This window comes from Echiichthys vipera (assembly GCF_963691815.1).
Source record: "Echiichthys vipera genome assembly, chromosome: 4".
Taxonomy (NCBI): Eukaryota; Metazoa; Chordata; class Actinopteri; order Perciformes; family Trachinidae; genus Echiichthys; species Echiichthys vipera.
The window spans coordinates 13,542,240-13,561,694 of record NC_139829.1 but is presented as its reverse complement, the minus strand read 5'-3'; the positions used below and the strand labels follow the sequence as shown (position 1 = coordinate 13,561,694).

Sequence of the window (19,455 nt, the reverse complement as noted above, 5' to 3'; positions counted from 1 at the left end):
ACATTTAAAAAAAAATTGAAATCTAAGAGGACAAACTGGGAGGCATCCTCCTGCAAATTAGCATGACAAACTATTAATGCCAGCCTGGTATCACCAAAAGGCGTGTGAATGACACGCTATTTCTCTCAAGCCATCTCGCGTATAATTACAACGCATGTCATGATTTTTGCGTGTCATTTCACGCCATGTAGTCTCAATTGACTTGTATAGTGCAGAGATGGCGTTGTCATTTCACGCACAAATGTCATTGAGGGAAAACCCACGTGTTCGTATTTCTCCGCCACCTTGCGGAGAAATAGGAAGTGGTGGAGCTTTCTGTCAGAGGGTTGTTTTCAAATCAATATTTCATGTGAAGGATGGCTGAAATAACGGGCGTGAAATGCCCTAACCCTAACCCTTACCCTAACCCTAACCCTAACCCTGACCCTAACCCTAACCCTGGGGGAACTACGGGCGTTAAATTACACGCGAAAAGCTTAATATGCGTAGACATGCACGCGAAAAGTCATGGAAGTCATGAAAAGTGGCGTGCTATTTATACGCCCTCCCATGAGACCACGCAGTTAATGCAGCGATGTGTGGAATTCTATTCAGATACTGTATGTATAAAACAGTTCCTTTATTAAGTTCAATTAGATTTTCTAACAATACTGAATGTTACAGCAATTAGCCGGGGAAACATGTTGCGCTCGTTACTGTTGGATGATGACCTATTGTGCAAAGCTCAGCAAAAGCCTGATGTGGTACAGGTGCGAAAACATTACAATATGTAAAAAAAAAAAAAGAAAAAGAAAAATTAAAAAAAAAAGGCCGCTTCTTCAAAAGTAAAACTCAATTCTCTGCAGGACTTCGGCATGGATTCTCATGTTAATGGGATAAAAAGCATATTACATCACAGCATCTCAAGAGATCAAGGCGGGTTACTTAGTGGCACAGTAGAGTATAAAATAAGGGCTGCACCTGAATCCTTGGCGCACGAACAATGCTCCCCTCCAACATCACTGACTCTGTGACAGGAGGAGTACCTCTCTCTGTGACCTTCAACAGTCCGGAGGATTATTTCATATTTATTTTCCAGATTTTATTCGCTACAACTGCTGTTCTGGTGGCCGGGCCTGTAGTCATTACCATCCTGGCCACCAGAGCTCTCCGCCTCCAGAACAGGTTTATTTTCATGCTCAACACCAGTGTTTGTGACACGCTGGTTGGGTTTTCAGTGTATTATCTCGGTCTGTTTGATGTTCAGGAGGGTTATCCGTCTAGAAATGGAACTTATAATATTTTATCGTCACTTCTAGGGGTCAATATATTGACGTTTTTGTTTGCACAATTTGACCGGTATTTTGCTGTGTGCCACCCATTCATCTACAGTCGCTTCATCACAAGACAGTTTGTGATAGGCATTAACATCTACTGCTGGGTTTACAATGTTGCTCACTTAATCGCCAGGAATTTGTTGCCACTTTCCAAAGCGATACAAATGTATGTATTCAGCATTGCCGTCTTTCAGCTAATCCTGTTCACTAAAGTGGTCATGACTATCAAACTGTATGTTGTTGCCAGATTCCAGCTTGAAAGAGATCCTCCCAGCGCCGAGAAAGAAAACAAGAAAGAGTCATTGAGGATTATCATTTTTGTTGTTATAAGTTTCTTGGTGCTGTGGTGCCCCTCTTTTGTTAATATTATCATCAGATTTGTGGGTGGAGGAGGACTAACATTTAGGAACGAGGCCACCAATCTTTTCGCCATCATGGCTCGGTTCAACGCTGTGTGCACACCGGCGGTGTATTTGTGGGGGAGTCCGGCTCTGAGGGAAGCCATGGTGAGGACTGTGTGGGGCAGAGTGTGCCCGAGATGCAAGAGGAGGTAACGGAGACAGAATAACACTGAACTGCATGAAAAATGCACTACCTCGTTCGACCTATAGATGTAGGCATTGCTCATTTAATATCGTTTATAATCCCTTTCTTCAGAGTCGGCCCTGATGGGAAGGGAGAGACCAGCAAGTCATGAGAACAACAAGAACCCAAGGACTCCAACACGTTATAATCATCAACTTCAACAGTTTTTATTTTCTAATAAAGACTTGAGATCATTTAGGTCTTTATATATATTTTCATTCAAAATGTTTATGATATATATTCCTTTCTTTAAACAGAAAATGTAAACTAACATCAACAAGGCCAAATGTAATGCTTTACATTTACTGTAGGTAATACATAGGCTATGCATTTAAATTACAGATTATTTCTACAATCTCCATATGCTGAGGGAAAGACAAATACACAGGCCATAATAAATTCCTCTCATACAAGATTTTTAGCTTAAATCCATACATATAATAAATAAATAAATAAATAAATAAATACAGGCTGTTCTATTTTTCTCCTTTTCTTTTTTCTAGCTGAAAAAAAGTGAAGCACCTGAAATGAAAGCAAGAAATATTTCAGATTCAAGTTCTGCCAAGTTTAAGTAAACTACAGAGTCGGATGCCAGCGGAAAAAAAAATTCAAATTATATTAGCAATCAGACCTTGCCCAAGCCTAAGCTCTACGATTAATGAGAAGGGAAAAACTCACAGAAAATAATGCCAGAAACCTCATTATGGAAAATTCATTAATTCATTCATCGTTCAAGGACACCATCCCTTCGCTCCACGGTGGACTGGAGGTGTAATAAGAGCTGTATATGGGCAATGACAATAAAAGACATTATACAAAACTGTTGCAGGTCACACAACAGTAGATTAATGTAAATAATGTGTAAATTATCTGCACTGTAAATTCTAAAAATCTAATTGGTATCGCTTTAATAACTGAATAAAATTCTCTGAACAGCATGGGGAATGGACATTTGTGCATTCATATGAAACCAACAACCTTAAACATGAAATAACAGAAACATATGTTAAATATCTTGGGTGTCATTTGGGAATAAAACACAAGTTGCCGCAAGTTATATCAGCAGATAAAGCCTTATGTGGAGACGGCATGTTCGTAGCTTATAGAGCCTTTTGAATACATTTCTGATACAGCAGGTAAATGGCTTATATTAAACTTTAAATTCGCTTAAATGTTTCAGAAAACAAACTGTGAGAGAGATGAAAAAACATTGTAATGAAGTTCCAGGTAGAATCCATGATTGGCCAGGCACCGTTTAACTAAAAACAGAAATCTAATATTTAATGGACCCTCCATAGATTTCTTTTTTGAAATGCTATTTTTCCACATCAAATGTCAAACACTTCTTACTGAAGTCTTATTGACTTCTTTGCAAGTGTTATTAATAAACATGTTCGTCTAAAAAAGTGCACTCTGCACAGTGCAGATCTCCACCGAGGGGGGTGCTCATTGCCCTGTTGATCAAAAAGTTGCCTAGTTTATCACAACCATAAGTGATGAGTTCGCCGACAAAGGCCTATCAGCAGTTGGCTGACGTCACTGAATGTTTTAAATGACCACTGCTGAAATGTTTGATTGAATGAATACAAACCACAATTGTCTTACCTCGGCATGTAAATCTGGACAACACCAGCAATGTAAATTGTCAATTTCAGAGTTAAATGCCAGCAAAAGAATCAGCCAACACTAACATGACCGCCACGTATCCCAAACAGAGACAAGATTCCAAAGTCGTTAATCACTTGAGGCCTCTATCGGCCAGTTAAGAGGAGTGAGCATGAAGCAGTCGATAACGGTATAAAACAGAGCAGTCAATAATATAGTAGAAGCTCTTGCAAAACAGGCAGCAAAGATATGGAGGAGAGTGTCTGACATCCAGCGCACAAGCCACGGGCTTCAGGCACAAACAGACAGAAATTGTGTGTATGGTCTTTAACGTTGTATAACTCAGAAAGGCAATAAGTGATAGTCTTTTATGCAACACAAATGATTTTATATTTATTCACCATAAGAGCAACAATGTTCATTTTGGTCAGAGTGCCACCCTGTTTAAGTTCATGCAAATAAGCAGGAATTTATTATAATTTTTACAGTTAGATGACATTCCTGGTATGTTGTTTTGTAGTGAAGTTTAATATATGCCGTCAGGGCCTTTTCCTCTCTTTTTTCATCCCCCAATAGTGGCCCATGCAACCGCTTGTACTTTTTGACCAGGCAAAAAAAATGGTGCGCTTCAATCTGAATGTGTTGTAATACTGCAGATCCAATTTTCCCGTCTTCACCACTGACCAACAATCTGTCCATTTAAACAATGTTAATACGTTTGCATCACATGCCTTTGGCTGTGTTTAGGCATGACATGATACATATGTTAATTTTACTGGTTAACCACTAGTGTTTGTGCATTTGTTTACCCACCACGGGAGAAGTCCTATGAGGCTGTGGGTTTATTCACAGTTGACTGGATATCCACTAATAAAAGCATGCTTGTTGAGTGAGGAAGTGCATGAAGTTGTTTATGTGTCTCATTTCTACCACAGTGTCCATGGGGGCTGCTTGAGTGGGAACGAGGCCAAAGAGGAAACATTGACAGGAATGGAAATGACAGCCCACGGCAGTGCTTGTCTCTGAAGAGATCGTCTGATCATCATCCTAGAATACATGGAAATGGGGATAATTGTTAATGTCCTGACATATATTGTAATAATGCCTATATAAAATAAAACAGGACTGAATGATTGTTTGTGTGTCTGCATCTGTCTTACCCATCACGTCCCAGCAGGAATAGAGCAGGAATGCTTGGTTTGGAAGTGCTTCCATCAGTTATCATATCAAGGTACTGACTGTCATTCTCCACTACATTATCAGCAATCAGAACAGCTTTGCCTCCTGATTCCTCCACGTTTCGGGCCTTTTGTACAAAGGAGCAACCTCTGGAACGCCCACAAAAACAGAGAAAGCGTGTTAGAAACTATAAAGGCAGTTTGATTAGTTTGCAGTAAAACATTGCAAAAAAAAACATCTTCTCCATGAATTACATGTAAGCGGCACCATTGAACTAGTAATTGTCTTCACACACAAATCCTGTACATGACATGTGACACTGAGCACAGGTTAACATTCAATTAAGACAACACTATTGTTGGTCATTATGGAGAAATACCTCGTAGCCACGGTTCACAGAAACCCAGTTCTGCAACTATCTACAGAAAAACGTATTTTACATAATTGAGCGAGACTCAGTTTGCTTTTAGACTGGATATTCAATGAGACACATTAGACTGTTGGTATTTCTTGAAAAGCCAGAATATCAGATTCCTACAAATATGCAATTTTGTTCAAATATCTTTACAACTGAAAGAGTAGCATTTTGGTTGAAAAGGGGTAGAAGCTAATATCTTCGTCCAACCAAGGTTATGCTCAGTTGGGGGGTGGGTTTGTGCAGTCAGATCTGTTAAACTGTATCGACCCTTAAATGTCAAAAGTGTTTTTTCAGTTGTTATTCGGGTAAGAAATAAGCCCCCTGCTACATTTTGCCGTAGTGGCTGCAGTCAAACCCCAGAAAGAACCATTACAAAAGATACAACTATAAAACAGACACTTGAAGACATTTAAAATGTCATTAACAGCCACAATCAACATTTTATTTTTGTGTTAGTTATGAGTGCAGGCAAATGGCCGGCGAGGCCACAAAAAGTCTCATGTAAACACACTATTGGCCCCAAAACATGGGAGCCTGAAGGTTTTTTTTTTTTCTGTGTATGTGCTAGGAGAGCAAGTTAGATAGGAATCAATGGGCAACCATTGGATAACCTAAATACATCCATAGTATGAGCAGGGTATTATAGTTAGAACAAAGGTCTATCTTTTTTTTTATTCCAGAGGTAACATGACTTACACCTACAATACCGACGCTCAATCTGTGATAGGACAGTCTAGAATCGCACCACAGCTTTCAGTTATAAGAGTTGCCTTAGTGACTGGCCCACATCTCTTTATTTCTTAAAACTTAATATTCAAGATTCAAGATTCATGGACTGCATATACGACTGCAACATCAATTTTCTTCCCCTCTCCTCTTACTACTTAATTGCTCCAGCAAGGCTTAGAATTCCACTTTTCCACCACTGTTTTGTGCTTAAATCCTCGGCTGGCTTAATGGCTTATACATTTCAAGCTACTGATTCTACTGAGGCATGTGAACAACATACCCTCTTTCCACCAGGACTACTTGTCCCTGGATGATCTCTTGGTCCTCCAGGTCTGAGCAGCCGTCTGCTGGTTCTGCTGGCACAAGGAAAATCTCATCATAGGACGACGTCTGGAGACAAAAGAGGGTACATGTGATCATATGGTGGGTGTACATGAGGCTTGAGAATCTTTTAACCAACACATGGTATTTAGAATAGTGCAGACTACTAACAAAATCTCCTCCAAAGTCTTTAGCAGGTGCCGCACTGAAGATGTACCCTATCTCCTCTGGACTGATGACCCGGAAATAAAGCAGTTCATTGATCCCAAGACCTAGGGCAAAAAAAAAACATTTACACGACTGGCAAGCTTAAGGGTTCCTACACCTTTACCCAAGTCAAATTCAAACACTTTGCAAGCACGTCAAGGTGCATTTTCATCCTTTTCCAGCTGTGGTAAACTACATATTTGTATACAGTACAATACTCAGTATTTAGTATAGTTATTGCACCTGTTCAACACATTTAATCAGATGCTATTGTCCTCTTAAAAACCAACATAATGTTTTGTGACAGCCTGAAATGGAAGGAAAACTAACTCAACTAACAGTTCGACAAAAATATAATCACCAACTATTTTGATAATCTGTAATTTTTCATGCAAAATGTCAGAAAATGCTGTTTTCGGTCTCTCAAATGGAGATATTCTTTCCTATGTTATAACATGCCATCCCATATAACATTCAAGTGTTTTCGAGGATTCCCAGCACCTGTTAAGAACCCTGTAGCTTATTCCAGATGTGACTGACTGCATCATCAGTAGGACAGCATTGACTAACCACAGCAGCAGGGTGATATGGGATGCACATTCACAGGGAATATAAAACGGTACAAACAAAAGCCTCCAGCTAACTAACTGTTAGCTCAATTAGCGATTTGCCTCCCTTTATCTCACCTGAGATGCGACTGAACTGCATGAAAACACTCCAGAGGTACAGCATCAAAGCTGTCGTCCGAACAACCTTTGCCATGTTTAAGACATTGGTAGAGCACCTAAACGTTACACAGACGACACGTCAGCGTGTCTTTGTATTTAAGAGCACTATGTGTTTGTCCATATATTCTGTACGCCAACAAATGTCGGTCCGTCAGTGAACAGAGCAGCAGGTTAGCATAGCAACCACTTCCGCGCTTTATTTTCACGCGCATGCGTATCTTGCAACGCCGACTCTAAACGGGGCCGCGGGGCAAAAACCCGCTGTTGTGGCCCCGCCCGTTCGCCTGTTTTTATAGAGAAGATATATTCAACGAGGTCGTTTTTTTTTCTTTTAAAAAGACTGAAAATATCCATTAACATGAATGCAACGTATTATTAGCAAAGATACATTTGTGAAAAAATAAATACATTCACACATCCTTGATGATAGGCTTACTGGTTTATAGGCACGGTAGCTGTGCAAGTATACAATCGAGCGGAAGGATTCAATGTGCCTTACAAATGTTTGTTTAACATTCACATATGGTGTATAAATATATGAATATGTTAATAATGATCATTGTAATAGCCTAGTATTGTATGCACCACACAAATCTAGGTGTCTATATATTTAGGCCACCCTAGCTGTTAAGCCCACTGTAATATGTAACTCAGTTTAACACAGTATTTGTTGTAGGTGGTGCCTGCTTTGTCTCTCCTTCAGCTAAGAGATCCTTGGCCTAAAAAACGCTGAAGACCCCTGTTATAGAGTAGTAGTGGTAGCCTAACTGGCACCAGATTTGACTTTTCATAGTAGTGTTATTACTAACAGCAGCAGAATCAGATCAGATGAATAGACATTTGGGGAAATTTGCTATGGCTATTTGATTCTTGCAGAAAATCAGATGAGAAATTTTCATCTATCGAAGTAACAGAAATGGTCTGATGAAGAGCGGTTGTGCTTGAAACGTCACCACCTATAAGTGCAATAAATAAGTGGATGATCGGAGCTCTGCAGCGTGCAAGCTAATTTTTTTTATGTCTGTTACTTAATGTTTTGAACCGCAGCATGATCTGCTAACTTTTCTAGCTACCTTCTTTGTTTTTGATGTGCTCGCTATTTGTAATTTAGGAATATGCAACATATGAAATATATCATAATGTATTGTCCCTGTTCACCATAGGCTGTCAAAATTGAGTGTTCAGTATTGCAAGGTTCAACTTAAGGATTAGGGCAACATGTTTTCCCCCAAAACCATTTCCAATGCATCATCAAGTAGACAGTAATTATGTATGCCATGTAAATGTAATATGTGGATTCAATGCTGTGTAATATTCTAGGAGACATCATAAAAAATATCATTATAATAAAAGAGCATCTACCCAGAGTTGCTTAAAGCAAAGGCATTTTTGAAAACCCACTCATAAAGTGGAGCAAATGGCTTGCGTTTCTAATCTCTTGTGAGATTTTCATACAAAATGCAAATACATATTGCATAAACAAACTCAACTACAACCATTACTCTGTTTAGCCATAGAGTTCACAGTGTGTAACTTCACACTATACCTTTTCAAGCTGCTAAGAAAACAACATATATATAATAACAATGAATCCATCCTTCAAATAATGAAATGCATAATGAAGCAAAATACAGTTTTAACAAAAACTGAACAATTTTACCTTAATGAAGGTATAGATTTACTGCACAGCTTTTGCATTGGTTACAAGGAGTGTAATTCACTCAACACAGGTATGTCTTCTTCAAGCACATGCATTTGAATTACTTCATATAAATACATCCAGATATTTTCCACTTTACCCAAATAAAAGGTGCACCAGTAAGATCTTGCAATGCATGTTTTTGAACATGATTTTAAGATGTCTGGCTCTGCTTAGCATCCATGTTCCTTTGTTTCTTCCTCTCCCGTCTCTTCTTGCAGTCCAAGTACCCAGATGGCAACTCTGGGCAACAAGACTTTCCTGTTTTTTTGCATTTGCATGGATTCTTTTTCCTCATTATCACCTGCAAAGAGTCAATAACAGATTAGGTTTTGAAGTGACAAGGAAATTAAATATGCAATACTTTTAGTTTTACAAACTTTATTTGTAAAGTTAAATTAGTCTTTACAAGTTCTCGTTATGAATATGAGGAATTCATTATACTCCAATACTGTTAGTGCCAATATATAATATAACATTACATTCAAAGTGACTGGAGCATGCTATTTTAATTGTTATTTACTGCTCAAGCTTTAACCAAGTAAGCACTGCTTGGTGTCTCTATGTGGGGCTCACTATTATTTTCCTGTTAATGAGCTATTAGCAAATACATGGATTTCGATTTTTAAGATTTGGCAGTATCTTAACCAAATGTTGAATTTTTTGTTGGGCTTTTGGCATGTCTAATCTCAGTTAATACTTGATGGCAAGATGTGCCTCCCCACCTGACAATGTTGTAAAAAAATAGAAGGAAAATACAGAATACCAGATAGCAACTGGTTAGCAGTTACAGCTATGTTAAACCTTTGCTGCATTTTGTTGTTCGATAGCTAGAGGATTATAGTAGTAATATTATAATTATACTGTAGCTGACATCCACTGATAGTGTCTCAAAATTATTTCTTTTGAGAAAGAAAAAAATTATTTTAACTTATTCTTTTCCTTTAATGTTTGATTACAAGGACTATTTAATAAATGCCAGGTATTTAATCGAGGTTTTCCTAGCTAAATTAGGTGAATATATCAAATGAAATATAAAGTAATAATTGCTGAAAAGCTACTGCTGCTCATTCATTACCAACTAAAACGGCTGAATATATAAAAAAGTTTTTATACAGAAACTTGTTTACCAAAAATTAATAAGTGCAAATGTAAACAATAATAATACACCAAATATACTTGTTACTGGAGTATTATAATCCATATAATAATGATAAGTAACCTGCTAGCATCTAATCTTGTTCTGTTAATCTCATACAGAGGAACATACAGTACACATATTCAGTGACTTATTTTTCTAATAATTTATCCACCCCCATAAATATGGAATGCTACCGCATTACATTCAAAGGGGGTTTCTAATTCACTTCAGTAGCTGTACCAATGACACATAAATAAAGAAGGAACATGTTTAAGGAAGGAAGCACAAAGCTCTTTTAATAGCCATTCATTTTGCATAGCACCAAACGACCAAAATACACGGAAACACCAACACACTTACAGAATTTAACAGGGCCGAGAAACATCCTGTGTGAAAGTTTGTCTAAAGTGCAGACAAAACTGCACTCCTATATGAATCATGTTAAATGATGTTTTTGTTTTATGTCGTTTTCCATAGATTTGGTCCCATGAAACCCCATAGGACATTTTATGCTGGTAGATTTCAGATTGAATCACAGAACCATCTGTGTTGTAAGTTGTCTATGTTTAGTGTCTACATTATCTAGGGACCTCTGTTTGCCCTCATAAGGTCCTCTGGTGGTTATTAGAACCCAAATTGAGGAATAGCAGTCCTTTTGTCAACAGGAAAGAATTCCCTTAAATGTTTATACATTTTACAGTATAATCGTATTTGATTTACTTTGTTTGTATTATTTAAAATAAATAATAAATATGTGTACAAATAAATACTTATCATAAATAAAAAAAGAACATGAAAAGTGTGCTGGACTGATCTATCATGAAACAAACTCTTGATTACCGAGCTTCTGGTGAGTGTTATGTTGGCCATCAGTGTGTTATTGCCCCAAAGGGAACATATAATGAAAAACAGCAGGTGAGAGGACATTGTAGACAATGTAAGAACAAAGAAAGGAGCAGGAGCAGACAGTGTTGGGTTCAAATAATTCAGCAGGTTACATTTTTCCAGGGCGTCCACGGGCTCCAGGTTGAGAGCACCAGCGAGTCTCTGCAGCGAACCCTCAGCTTGCTGATCCCCTTCGGGATCAGAACAGATGAAGAACGTCCAGTCTAAAGTCGGACAGGTCTCACATTAAGAAAAACAAATGCTATGGAGAGAATGACAAACATGGAGACATCAGCAGAGTTGTGTGTACCTTGCCATTGTCTTTCAACAAATATTCAATCTCATGCTCTAGACTGAAGAAGCTGTGAGGAGTTGACCAGCTAGATGGCGCATCGATGGACACATCTAGGTCGTCCTTCCCCCTCTGACACTTGACAATCTGGGGACTGTCGGGTTGAACTGGACAGAAGAAAAATAACAGTGGGAAAAAAACAAGGGGCAAAGCGTATCGGCAAGGAAGATATCACAATTTCATTTTACATTGACTTTTAAGTAGCTATAGTGATATTTGATGATGTGTGTAGAATACAACTTTTTACTTCATCGTAAAGTTACTGAACAATGTCGCTCAGCTTACCGATGTCTCTGAGATAAAAGCTCTTGGTTGTCCTGAGGACGGAGAGGTTAACAATGGCCTCAGCAGTGAGTTCGATCATGGTGCTTTCCTCGGCGTAGGGGGAGAGGGAGTGGTAGAGCTCAAAGTGGAATCTCCCATTCACGGGCTGATCATGTTCGAGCCATTTACACAACTTCCTACCTTCACTGCTACAAAGGTGAGCAGGAAAAAAAACACGGGGTGAAATTTGTAACTGAGCCAGGTACAGTACTGTCTGCTTGTTGGTCTATCTTCATACACTATACACAAAACATTTGGCTTCTTTACTGTAATTTGTTTAGTTTTTTTATCTTTACCAGTCATGACCCAGTCCAAGGCGCACTGTTGTTTGTCCATTGTAGGCCCAGTCACAACTGAAGTTACAGTCATAAGACTTTGCCCGACAACTGATAGAGAGAGAATCTATAAAGATACACAGTGTGAGAGAATACAAGTTTAATGGAAGATGTTTGGAACTGCTACCAATGCTGTATGTACGTCATTTATGTTGGAAGTGCATCATAGGAGGGTTCAGTATTTGTTAACATCCAGTCTCATCCTCTAAAGAAAGACTGATCCACTGAGTCAAACATGCAGTTTCAAGACTTTGTATTGCACTGTGAGTTCCTCTATTTCACAGACTCCTGACATTTATAGTACATGAACAGAAGAATGAATGGAGAACGAAACCAGAGAATCTTACCAAAGTCTTCTTCCTCAGGCTCTAGCAGCAGATAGGTTGATGATAACATTTTATCTTCTGTCCAGCAGCTGTAGTTTCCCAACATGGGTGTATCTACCTCTGACACGACCAGATTCTGACCAATCTGCTGGACATTGTCCTCCATATCGTCATCCTCCATCACGACACCATTAAACTTCCATGTGACAGCTCCATCTGTCTCTGTACGGCAGGTAAGTGTGACTCCAGCTGCATTATTTCTTTTTGTCACCACAACTACACAAACATAGATACAGACAGACAGATTCACACACAATTACACATTTAAAATGTCAAGATGAACAGATTTTAATCCCTTCAAGATATGGAAAAACTAATGCTAGAAAGATATGTGGACCGTAAATAGGACGTACAGTTCTCTGGGAAGTGGTTGAGTCCATGTGTTCCAGTAAGGCTGACGAACAGAAGTCCACATAACCAGAGTGACAAAGTCTTCTGAGGAATTGTGTGACAGCAAGAGGAGGATGAGATTATTGACAATGATCCAATTTTTGCATTAAATCCTAATTATCCTTTAATTTGCTAGTGATTATTAAATCTTCAATTTAGAAACTAAACGAAAAAAATCTGTTCATGGTACATTACAATTGGCTGAATACTTTTAGCTCAGAATATATGTTATGACAATTCAAACAGAGAAGCAAAGTAACCCCTTTTCTATTTTTTTCTATTAACTGACTATATAATACGTATAATTTATAACCACGAAGCACATTTGATTCCAATAGTTGTTTCTTACCATTTGAATGATGTAAGACTGAAGTAGTGCTATAAAAAAATCAAGAGCAGAAGTTCAGTTTTAGTAATCTTGATGAGTGTATGGTCCAACTGCGCACTGACCATCATTTTATATCTTTGCATACAGCATGCATCATCATCATCACCACCACGATCATGTCACCTTTGGAGGTGTGATAGAAACTTCTTTGTAAAACTAAAAAGAGTCTAAGGGCAGTGCATTTCCTCATACGGTTTTGCATTTTTAAAAAAAAGGATAAACTGTTGGTTTCAAATACACTACTGATCGATGGCGATAAGAAGTGTTAAGTGTGGGTGTTCAGTAGGGTGGGGGGTTGCCCTCAACCTTTAAGCCGAAATACTGCAGAATAACACAGCAAGTGAGATATACTGTATCTGATTACCAACCCTGGATGAGATAAACAGGACATAAACAGGACACACACACACATACACGCACACGCACGCGCACACACACACACACACACACTTGATTTGGGAAATTGCAAGGGGCTTTTATCACTATTTCCTCACACTTTAGAACCTAATGATTAATCAACAAAAACGTCATTAGTTAAAACCTTATGGGCACTCAAAAGCCTGGAAAAACATGTGGGTATTCAGTGGGGAACTTTTAATTGAAAATGGTAAACTGTTCCAAAGTCCCCCCCTTAGCCTTGATCGAGAGGGCCAGCTGGTCTGAGGATCAGAGGTATAATCTGCATGTAGGGATAGGTATCGAGAACCGGTTCCAGTTGAGAACAAGTTTCAAACTGGAATTGGAATCGCTATCGTATGCCCATTGATAAAAGGATAAGCTTGGAGGCATATCAGCTTATCCTTTAATTCTTAGTCCTTCTTTGACTAAGAAAATCGAAATGAAAACGAGTGCTGTACAAGTATTCTCTTATTCATCTAAATTGTGTTCAGACTCAGAGATAATAAAACGGTTGCATTGATGCTTAAAGCCCCTGAACACCCAGTTGTTTCCAGTTTTTCTGGCTGATTAGACATCTGCCTGGATTAAAGGTGGGCAGGCCTTTGATGGGAATTTATGAGGTCATAAATGTCCGTCTACCACTAAGAAAGATGAGACTCAGGAAAATGTCAGTCAATAGTAGTAGTAGAGACACCCACACAGTCCTGAGAAGAGGTCTAATCAACCGGATTAACTGAAAACACCTGTGTGGGTGTTTGGAGTCTTTAAAAACGGTGTAGTTTTATCCACCCAAAAAATGTATCAGGAATCAAAAATCCATAAAAAATCGGACCGTTAAGCAGAATGGGAACGGCATTGGTATCAATAAAATGTTATCAACTGATAATACTCGCCTGATGCTTCATCATTACTCTGGCCAGAAAAAGACTGCCCCCATCATACCATCATTGTGAGAACATTAATGCTTCCAAAGTTTAGACACACCTTTACACAGGAAAAAAAAGGGAGGGAGAGACAACCAGGACTTTCCCTGCACAGTAGTCATGAGAGGGGCAACCCAAATTTGTTCTGCAAAATGTCAGCTATACCACACTCGAAAAACACTTTTTGGTTCTATGTTTATCCTCACAGATATGTAAATCATCTGATCTCATCGTGTGTTAAACTGTGTCAGGTACTAGCAAACAAAGCTTTAAATTAGTATTTGGTGTTGTAATTCTTTGTCCTCTTTAACAGTTTGAAGGGCATACTGCATAGGTCATAGACTCTACCACCTACAGTATGATATGCATATTGCAACCACATTATGACCTTAAATTCTGCAAAACCTGTTTGGTCAACAGAAATAGTTGGTTTCAGGTTTCAGTTCCTTAAAGGCCTGAATAGCCTTATTCATGCTTCTGCTGTCGAGAATCTGTTTCTTCATATTCACAGTATTTAACTATAATGACTGTGGTGAATTATGACATTGATAATCTATAGTAGAGCTGTAACAATTAGACGATTGGTTGTCAACTATTAAATTAATGCCAACTCTTTTGATAAACAATTAATTTCACATTTCATGTCATTTTTTTCAGAAAAAATGTAAAAACTCTCTGATTTCAGCTGCTCAAATGTGAATATTTTCTGGTTTCTTTTTTTCTTTTAAAGTGAATACCATTGAGTTGTGGACAAAACAAGGCATTTGTAACACGGATCCTAATTTTTCACCATTTTCTGGACAAGACAACTAATCGAGAAAATAAAATACAATCATAAATTGCAACCCTGATCTATAGCTACAGAAGAACACCCAGCTATTTGAAAGTCACACAAAACAAATCATCAGACAGTCCTACAAATGAATGCGGGTTAATATAGAAATGGATCTACATATGGTGGACAGGATGTGCTGGGTTGAAGAGAACTGACCAGGAAGAGACAACTGTGTATTAATGGTATACATATTAAATACTGTATGTTGTCCCACCACCACTAAACAAACAATTTTATTTTGTTCAGTTGTAGTTATGAATTTAAACCAGTAATGCATTTTTACATACTGTAATTAAAGTTTATGTTTTGTTTCAGTGTAGCTGTAAGTTAATGTTTCCACATAACTTCAAGTTCAAAGATAGTTTGAGGTCAGATAACGTATTTTTCCCGTGAATCGCCAAAATTTTCATCTTTTAGTTGACACCAGGTGCTGCAGTTTGCCGGGCTCTGGGGTCACTTCAGTCCAGATAACAAAAGACCTCATAAAGGCTACCCAAGAAAAAGTGAACAGAGCTCAGGCAGACATTCAATCAACATTGAAAGTCGGAAAAAGGTTTGTTTGTTTTTTGCTGGTTGGTAGAGATATAGTGCTCTAGCTCTCAATTGGGATTTAATGTGTCTTATTTTAATCTGGACACGATAAAGAGAGGATTCAAGAAATAGAAAGAACCTTTTGATCAAAGGCCTTCGGGGATCCAGAATGGGGCATCACGAAGATGGGCGGCTACACATCAACTACTTTATGTCTACGTGTTTTCAGCCTTCTGTATCACAGAACATGTTCTGGCTCACACTTCACCCTGAAGGTTCTTATCAAGCTTCTCTTGTTTTTTAAATAACACTCGTTTTGGGCTGTGAAGTCGTACACTGACAACCTTTCGCTGCACAGACACTGATGACAAAGTCTTCAACGTTTAAAAGTGATTACTAATACCTTGTGCAAATCTAGAAAACTTAGACCATGAATTTAAATAGAAACCTAACAAAAGTCAGCATGCCTGTCGATTACAAAAGAAGAAAAAGAAGAAAAATTTAAATGTAATTTTTATTACATTACACCAATACATTTTTGATGTGTAAGGGTCAAAATGCAGGAGAGGCAGCATGTGACAGAGGGTTTGCACATTCCACTGCATTAAATATTTTCACTTGTATTGCAGAACGAGGCAAATCAAACAAAGGGGTAAGTAACATGCCATAAAAAGTCCATTTAATTGTTATAGCCCAACTGTCCAGGTTACAATTAAAAGGCTACTTTTGTTTTGTAGCTGGAGTGAGAGCAATTACTGAGATGGACAATTACGAAATGCTGCTGTGTCAGCACGGTGAGTCAAGATGGACCTTAAAATGTTCACTGGTGTTTAGTTAGTTTGCCTCGTCCTTTGAAGCCTCGTCAAAGTTTTCAACAAGATCTGAAAACAAAAAAACAGAGGGAAAAGAGGGGTGGGGGGCAGAAAACAGTGACAGATAAAAGGTAAGAAAATGTCCCAGGATTTGGCATACAAATAAAACCTAATTACTAAATATGAAATAAGCAAAATTATCAGCACTCTGAACTACTCCATAAATATTTTGGTGACAGAGGCCTGAATTCGATTATCAAATACACACCCACCCTAAACATATTTATTAGGTATATGATCATATATCTAAACTAACTCAGCCTGTGGTAGAGCGTTAATAATGTGACTATTTTAATGCTTAGGGCTGGGCGACATGGCCAAAATTTTCTATCCTGATATAGTTTAAGTTCATATCTCTCCATAACAATATATATTACGATATAGTACGTTTTCTGGTATTAAGTCTAAATGAAATAATCACACGGTGATCTTTGTACACTCCTTTTTTAAATTAAATACTTGACAAATGTAAAGTACTGAGTATTTTCTCAAGAATTTTACTGCAAAATGAACACAACGTATAACATTCAGAGTGTAAAGTGGTGTCCAAATAATGCAATATTGCCATAACGCAGTCCAGCCACTTGTTTTTCAACATTGTGATAGAAGTTATACAGAAAACAATATGATAGACATTTTCATATTGTTTTGACGACGTATATCTCCCAGCCCTGTGCTACATTAATAATAAAATGAATGCAAAGGGGATGTGTGAATTCCCTTACCTGGAACCTCATCATCCTCCTCTTCAGCAGCAACCATGGGGGCTGTATTCTCTCCAACTATGAGAGGGAAGAAGAATAAACAGCAAATAGTTAAGAGACAATACACTAAACTACTAATGCATGCAATCTGATCAGTACAGGGTTGTGGGTACCGGGTTTTGGCAGGGTCTCAGCTAATCTCCTGAGACTGGTAAGACTGTCGGCCCCCAACTGGTTTAGGATTCCTGGGAGCATCTCTGTGAGCTGCTTGTTCTCAGCGTGCCCTGTGATCGTAAAGGTGTTGGCAGCCAAGGATGCCTGAACCTTTGGGTTATTGAAGTGAATCACTGTCCCCTGGTTTGTGAACATATTCACCTACAGTGAAACACAAAGAGAAATTGAAGGGAGGAAACAGAAAAAGAGGAGTCTGACATCAGTGTCAAAGAGGATGAGGCAACAAATTGAAACATGATCCTTTATCTTACCAGCATTGAAACACAACAATTAAAGGGCTTCATTTCATCCAAATCATATTATATTTCCAGTCACATTTTTGTCAAATTTGCCTTTGGATGTTTGCATTACTCTATTCTAAAGGAACATGTCCAAAGAACATCAATGTCCAGAAGAAGACATGTCTGTGTACTTGTTGCTGTGTATGTCAGAAAGACTTTGCTGTACCTCCTCAATTCCTGAGATGTTGTTGACCCCCAGTTTCTTGAGTGAGAACTGCAGCTTCTTGTCATCTGCTGTTGCTGTTCTGTGCACCACCTTCTTCTTTCTGCGGGCTGAGCCCTACAGAGCACAACAATGTGCTTTAATAAAAGAAACACTGCATACAATAACCCAATGGTGAAACAAAAAAAAACATCTTCTAAAGTAATTGGCCAGCTTGTATCCCAACTCACCTTTCCGCCTATGCGGACCTGCGCCTGCAGTTTGGCAAGCTTCTCCTGGTTCATTATCGACTCCTTCATCTGACACAAGAAATGACACATCCACATCATGAGACTTTAATTGGGAAAAAATACTCTGGACACATTTTTGTAATATCCGTTTTATACTCTCTATATAGACATTCTTATCTACATGCATAATAGTTTGATCTTGTAATGAAAATCAGTTATAGAGAAGTGTGCAAAATTGTGTGCATCTCTATATTTCATGACTAACAAAATGGCCATGAAATTGTTGTCACCTATTGTGTGATTTCAACAGTTTATTAGATCTGGGAGTTTGCAATTACAATAATGTGTCAAACCTAAAATTCCTCAAAATCCCCCCTTCGTTTTGCAAAAGAACAAGAATGCACAGCTGCCAGAAGCCCCCAAAATAGCTGCACACTTTTTTAGTCTCGACTCAAGTTCTTCATGAATCAGACATACAGTAGGTAGTCAGCTAAAGTTAGTGGCTAAGACAAGATCGCAATGTTCTGTACAGCGACGGGAGATTAGTTTAGCTACAAACTATGCAAGCTCACTGCTCCCGGAGTACCATAACGGGGTGCGATGTGGGCTCACGCTTTATCTTTCAGACACCGAGACTGGGAGGCTCATTATTCTTTTACCCGGGCTCTATGACAACTGAACTTGTTAGCTAGCCACGCTAAATAGCTAAGTTAGCTCAGGCCTATCAAACTGATGCTGGCATTACAATTGAGCTTTTTCGTCCACAGCGTCTAACGTGACTCAGGGAACTGTTCTTTCCCTTCATAGTCAAGATGATATGAGACTGTGAGAGCTTATAAAGGCTTCAGAGACGTGAACTGACCTGGGAGTGTGTAAACACGCGGGTCACACCGCCGATACGAGCTCGAGAGAAAGGAGTGAAGACCGGAAGTAACGTGCAGAGATCGATAATTTACCGGATGTGCCTGCATGGTTGATTCGGGGTCGCGGGGGCTGGAGCCGCAAAATGTGCATTAATAGCTTTGATTGAATTAATGTGTTCTTGTGATTTATTAATTATAAAATCTAGCCTGTCAGGGCTGTAAGGTCGCAAAGAGTCTGCTCTCTAAAAGTGATTCAAAGTTTTTAAAACCACAGTAACAAACTACTATTCACGACATTAATAACATAGGTTGAATCAGTACGACATTGTTGCCAAATTGAAGCGAAAGGGAAGTAGCTTTATTTAAAAAAATACAATTAATTAAGTTAATGGATGTATATGCCTATTTTATTGTTTAATACTAGGTTCACCA

General features: G+C 38.5%; 4 protein-coding genes across 4 annotated transcripts; 1 reads left to right on the top strand and 3 right to left on the bottom strand.

Moving 5' to 3' along the window:
• Window positions 1–982: 982 nt before the first annotated feature.
• On the top strand, window positions 983–1,870 carry LOC310946433 (uncharacterized protein; the record flags this gene model as incomplete). The annotated part of the gene is made up of 1 exon (XM_083912892.1): window positions 983–1,870. One exon carries the CDS (start codon window positions 983–985, stop codon window positions 1,868–1,870), a length of 888 nt encoding a protein of 295 aa, XP_083769018.1.
• Window positions 1,871–2,157: 287 nt separating this feature from the next.
• LOC310945579 (protease-associated domain-containing protein 1-like) lies at window positions 2,158–7,247 on the bottom strand. The gene is made up of 5 exons (XM_083911714.1): window positions 7,047–7,247; window positions 6,325–6,425; window positions 6,113–6,222; window positions 4,667–4,834; window positions 2,158–4,553 (listed from the first exon to the last, which is right to left on the bottom strand). Exons 1-5 carry the CDS (start codon window positions 7,120–7,122, stop codon window positions 4,433–4,435), a joined length of 576 nt encoding a protein of 191 aa, XP_083767840.1. The 5' UTR covers window positions 7,123–7,247; the 3' UTR covers window positions 2,158–4,432.
• Window positions 7,248–10,914: 3,667 nt separating this feature from the next.
• On the bottom strand, window positions 10,915–13,106 carry il12b2 (interleukin 12B 2; the record flags this gene model as incomplete). Its single annotated transcript, XM_083912193.1, has 8 exons — window positions 10,915–11,037; window positions 11,124–11,272; window positions 11,451–11,638; window positions 11,786–11,891; window positions 12,172–12,426; window positions 12,564–12,604; window positions 12,950–12,978; window positions 13,074–13,106. The coding sequence occupies 8 exons, from the start codon at window positions 13,104–13,106 to the stop codon at window positions 10,915–10,917; spliced, it is 924 nt and encodes a 307-aa protein (XP_083768319.1).
• A 3,066-nt stretch (window positions 13,107–16,172) lies between these two features.
• Window positions 16,173–19,089, bottom strand: LOC310946140 (transcription factor BTF3-like). The gene is made up of 6 exons (XM_083912496.1): window positions 19,023–19,089; window positions 18,161–18,229; window positions 17,934–18,047; window positions 17,426–17,627; window positions 17,274–17,330; window positions 16,173–16,557 (listed from the first exon to the last, which is right to left on the bottom strand). The coding sequence occupies exons 2-6, from the start codon at window positions 18,227–18,229 to the stop codon at window positions 16,511–16,513; spliced, it is 489 nt and encodes a 162-aa protein (XP_083768622.1). The 5' UTR covers window positions 19,023–19,089; the 3' UTR covers window positions 16,173–16,510.
• Window positions 19,090–19,455: the final 366 nt, after the last annotated feature.

Coding starts and splice junctions, on each gene's coding strand:
- LOC310945579 (XM_083911714.1), bottom strand. CDS start 7,122: ATGGCAAAGGTTGTTCGGACGACAGCTTTGATGCTGTACCTCTGGAGT. Junction 6,426..7,046: donor GCAGTTCAGTCGCATCTCAG/GTGAGATAAAGG, acceptor TTTTTGCCCTAG/GTCTTGGGATCAATGAACTG. Junction 4,835..6,112: donor GTAGTCCTGGTGGAAAGAGG/GTATGTTGTTCA, acceptor TGGGCGTTCCAG/AGGTTGCTCCTTTGTACAAA.
- LOC310946140 (XM_083912496.1), bottom strand. CDS start 18,229: ATGAAGGAGTCGATAATGAACCAGGAGAAGCTTGCCAAACTGCAGGCG. Junction 18,048..18,160: donor AGGTCCGCATAGGCGGAAAG/GTGAGTTGGGAT, acceptor TGTGCTCTGTAG/GGCTCAGCCCGCAGAAAGAA. Junction 17,628..17,933: donor ACATCTCAGGAATTGAGGAG/GTACAGCAAAGT, acceptor GTTTCACTGTAG/GTGAATATGTTCACAAACCA.